At 35.5% G+C, this 4,649-nt stretch overlaps 1 protein-coding gene across 1 annotated transcript; it reads right to left on the bottom strand.

Moving 5' to 3' along the window:
• Positions 1–706: 706 nt before the first annotated feature.
• LOC149150234 (uncharacterized) lies at positions 707–4,036 on the bottom strand. The gene is made up of 8 exons (XM_089438314.1): positions 3,777–4,036; positions 2,836–3,007; positions 2,620–2,733; positions 2,340–2,493; positions 2,019–2,143; positions 1,471–1,584; positions 1,266–1,338; positions 707–998 (listed from the first exon to the last, which is right to left on the bottom strand). Exons 2-8 carry the CDS (start codon positions 2,899–2,901, stop codon positions 961–963), a joined length of 684 nt encoding a protein of 227 aa, XP_089294440.1. The 5' UTR covers positions 2,902–3,007; positions 3,777–4,036; the 3' UTR covers positions 707–960.
• Positions 4,037–4,649: the final 613 nt, after the last annotated feature.

The raw sequence follows: 4,649 nt of genomic DNA, 5'->3' as shown, positions 1-4,649 counted from the left end.
ATCCAAGCTGAGGCATTTGCCCTCTACCAAGGACTCAAGCAGCTCTTGAAGCTAGAAATCAAGGAGGCTAATATCCTTGGGGATTCCGAAGTGATCATCAAACTCATGGTGACTAACTCTACTCCACGGGATTTAAAATTAGCAAGGCTGATCCAAAGAATCAGAAGCATGGCAAAGCTGTTCCAAAATCTGAAATACTATCACGTGCTGAGAGCCAACAACAAGGAGGCAGATCTTGAAGCCAATAAAGCTGCACAGCTATCGGCCGGGGCAATGAAAAGAGACGGGGAAGAAGCATGGGTCCCAATTCCTTAAATCATTTCAGCAGATATGTTTTTTTGCTTAATTCTAAAGCTGTTTGTTTGTATATTTAAACTGGGGCAAATTGTAGAAATAAGCGCAATTGCTGATCCCAAAAGGAGATGGAAGTGGAAAGCAAATCTAATAGCGTCTCAGAAGGACGAATCCAATTGGATCGTGCCCACTCCTACTGTAATCAGAAGATTGGTATTTAGACCGACCCATTAATACAATCCATAACCGTTCTTGTTAAAAAAAAATAGTTGAACTAACCCCTTCAATTTGCTGTTTATTTACAAGAATGCAACATTTCATATTCCAACTATTAGTCAAGGTTTTTCGGCATTCTGAACTGAAACTATATTTAGCTCTGCATAAGATATTAAAACAATATGACTATCACATATACGTAAAATGCTTAAAACAGCATATTGCATAATGATATCACTTAAAATCCAATGTTTTTGGATACTGCAAATGAATATACTTCAGCAGAGTTCCGAAGCATCCAATACATCAAAGTTCATGACAAAATCTTCCTTTAATCAAAGACACCAAAAAATTAAGAAATCAAAATCTAAACATCTTTAAGCTTGATAGAAAATAACCAGAGACTTGATAGTTTACAGAAAGATATACATCCATAATACTTTACGATGCTTAGCCCACCATTGTACGCTTTCTACCACGCAAACGAACTGCAGAACAGACCAAAATAAAGTAAGTTATTGCATTGAACAACTGTATAAATAGCAATTATGAGAAATGAAGAGAGTTTTCAATAACAAAGACAACAACGACAAGTTGCCAGTCACAAAGGACAATCCACCTAACAAATATTCCAATTTGGAATCAGGAGGCAAGTGAAAACATAAAGTCATGAATAGTCTTTCACTGCGATAAGAAAGTATGTGCTGACCAAATAATAGATACAATTGCCACAAATTCCAGGGACTTGGGTTTACCTTGACCTAGTTTATTCAGCGTAGCTGACCATTGCTTTGATGATTTTCTGTAAGAAGCAAGTACTCTTTCCATCTGCAATCCAATGGAATAAAATATCCAAAAGTAATAAGCTGCCAACTCATAACAGAAATAAGAACAATAGATTATTGGCATTAAAAGACAAGCATATGCCAGAGTTAAGAGTTAACAACAATGCCAACTTACAACATTCCTACTAGAAGAATGCATTGACAACAACGCTCTCTCTAAAACATATAAATCTACAGCCTTATCTTCTGGCAATGTAGATGTGAAACTAAGGCCAAAGTCGATCAGGACCTGTTTCAAAAACATTATAATTTACAATATCAAATATTCATTTTCCCATAACATCATATATTGCAAAGATAGTTTAACATGCTAAACATAAAAGACAAGCCAAATTATTATGCGCTATGTACATGGCATCAATTGAGAAGACTTTCCAAGCCACTAAAGACAAGTTGTATATGCATTGAGATTGAACAGATCTAAGGAAACTTACTTTTTCTTTTAGAAATCCAAGAAAAATAGGAATTAACAAACTGTGCATGTCTTTGTGGTTTGCAAACACAAATATTTACATGTAGTTAAAATGCAGTAAAATTTGTAATTGCATTAAACAATTTTCATAGTTTAGGATAAAAAACAAAGCCTACAACCGGCCAAGGGTAAGATTTTTCCAATCAATGTATTCGGATTGGAAAAAGGCATCATTCAAAATAACTTCATACCAACTGTTTGGAATCTTGATGAATTATCATATTTGATGTTGTCAGATCACCATGCACCAAACCTCCATCATGTAAAAGTCCAACAGCTCTGCCTATCTGTTGAGCAATATCTTCTATTTGTTCCTCTGTAGGTACAAAGCAATCAGAGATCTTTCTTGTTCAGCTAAGACAAACATAAAATTACTGGCATAGGGGATCAAAGGAAGACCAAGTAAATTGGAGCTAAATCAAATTAAAAATGATTATTCCAAGCTAGCAATGACTATCCTTAAATTCACACTGTAGATCATATTGCATTTCAATATGACTAGAAAAACATACCATAGCCAGGAATTGATCCTGATTGCAAAAACACGTCTTTCACAGATAGACCCTCTATATATTCAAATGTAAGGGTGTGCAGCTCAGAATCCAGGGCAAAAAGAGTGGGAGTTGCAACTCCAAGCTTTCTAGCCTTAGCCATGCAATGTGCTTCCTAGAATCACATATTTGTAAGGATCTCACTCACAACCACCTTAGGAAACATGCATAATAATCTATCTCCTTATAGCCATGAAGGAAAGATAGAACAGAAACGAAGTAATTTGTCTTATACACTGACCCCATAAAGACGTTTCAAAGTCAACTTTGAATCCAAAATGGGATGCCTGTACTTCTTGGAGAAACACTCTTTAATAATGGCCCTCCTTCCCAGAAAGTTGCATTCAAATATTCTCTGCATACAAACAGTTAAACTGTGAAATAGCAAATAATACAGAAAGGCAACATCCTAAAAAAACTCAAGCAAACAATAAGACAACCAGCTAATTCCACTCACAGCCTCTGCACCCTGCTTCACCAGCTGCCCTGAAGGAAACTGTTTCTCCTCACATTCAATCTCCATGAGTAATTTGTCTACAATATTTTGCAAGGCCGTATAAATCACCTTGCTTTGAAGTGCTGGATAGATAATAGGTATCTAATTTACAAGTGCTAATTTGTTTTAATCCCTGAAAGCACAATGCACAACTGCATGTTATATGATGCAGTTATATGGTAATAAAATGATTAATAAAATGGGCATCAAAAGATCATAGATGAGCCTTAGTTGTTTGTTGCACATATGTAGGGTTCACAAAAGTTTTCTTGATGTTTATATGTAAGAAATTCAAGAATGGAATAACCTAAGAATCTGGTCCATAAGAATCTCAGCTTTATGTATTGTGCCATGTGTCGTTGTAACAGTATTGCAGACAAATAATGTGTTCCCTGAGTTTTTAATATTTATTGTTCATGTAAGGATGTACAAGGAAACTGAAAACAAGAAACCTATAAACTAAAGAAAAATGTAGATAAAACGCATATGGAAGTGCTGATTACTTGGCCAATCACTTATTCCACTGGTTTTACTGTGTAAAGAGCACAAACAATGGAATACAGAAAACTAACCAGAAAGAGTGGTTTTTGTTTCTATTTCGTCATGCAATTTTCAGGGAATGATATTGAAAGTGAAAATCAATAACTAACCCTGATGGAGCGCAGCCTGGAGGGAACTAGAAAGATTCCAATCAAACCTTAACCCCACCCCAAGATTTTGATGCTGCATCTAAAGGTAATCCAGGAAAGGCAGGGTTGAAGGGTGAGCGGCTAGAGAAATCTATGTAAACTTCTCAGTTGTCTTCATGCAGAACATAGGAAGTGGTACAAAACATAGTTACCAAGTTCAACTTCTCAGTTGTCTTCATGCAGAACATAGGAAGTGGTACAAAACATAGTTACCAAGTTCGCCCGAATTCGGGCAAACAGTACGGAAATTCGCCGATTCGGTTCGTCCGCCGAACAGTTCGCAGAAATTCAATCCGATTCGTTGCATTAAAGGTTAATCGTGGAGTTAATGCAGTTTGTTGATTCTGTGGCGCAGGATGCCTTCTGAACATATATGGAAAATCTGAAAGTGACAAGGAGTTAGGGTTAGCAAACAGTCATGCATTTCAAAGTCAGTCGAACTATTCCCTGTATATTTGGAGAAGATGGTTGTAATCTGTGTAATTCTCTACGAGGAGGATAACAATAAATAAATAAATCGGTGTAAATAATACAAATTCAAACCCCAAAGCATTACCAATTACCAATTGAGAGGGTTTCAGTGTCAAGGTTTTCCTCCCCAACACGTAAGGGAGGGAATGACACAGGAGGAGGTCGTTACTTTGTAACTCAAATGCATCATCATCATCGATGTTGAGCGAACACATCAGATAGGGTACAAAAGGAAATTTCCAACCAAGTTTCATTGAATAAATATTTCATCATAAAATAATGTACTTGTACTTGTACTTAGATAAGTAAAAGTACCAAATATTTCATCATAAAATAATGTACTTGTACTTAGATAAGTAAAAGTACCAAGAGAAAGATTATTCATTTGTTAGGCTTTGAAAAGAGATATAAGTGGGATGGGATATATAGAGAAAGAATAAAAATGCCATGTAGAAAAAAGAAAACAAAAATGGAAAATATCAATTAAATTAGTAAAAATCTATTTTTTCAATCCTCAATTTAGAAAACAAAACAGAAAATAAGTAAAAGCAGCGTATTTTTTCTTTGTTATACGATTCTATGAATAGAAATAAATAGAGTTTAGATGGCACATAT

This window comes from Pinus tabuliformis, chromosome 9 (assembly GCF_031772625.1).
Source record: "Pinus tabuliformis cultivar Carrire ecotype Pingquan chromosome 9, CPIR1, whole genome shotgun sequence".
Taxonomy (NCBI): domain Eukaryota; kingdom Viridiplantae; phylum Streptophyta; class Pinopsida; order Pinales; family Pinaceae; genus Pinus; species Pinus tabuliformis.
The sequence above is the reverse complement of the archived record's forward strand: the minus strand, read 5'-3'. Positions and strand labels throughout refer to the sequence as shown.

Coding starts and splice junctions, on each gene's coding strand:
- LOC149150234 (XM_089438314.1), bottom strand. CDS start 2,901: ATGGAGATTGAATGTGAGGAGAAACAGTTTCCTTCAGGGCAGCTGGTG. Junction 2,734..2,835: donor TGAAGCAGGGTGCAGAGGCT/GTGAGTGGAATT, acceptor GTTTGTATGCAG/AGAATATTTGAATGCAACTT. Junction 1,585..2,018: donor ATCAAGATTCCAAACAGTTG/GTATGAAGTTAT, acceptor TTTTTGAAACAG/GTCCTGATCGACTTTGGCCT.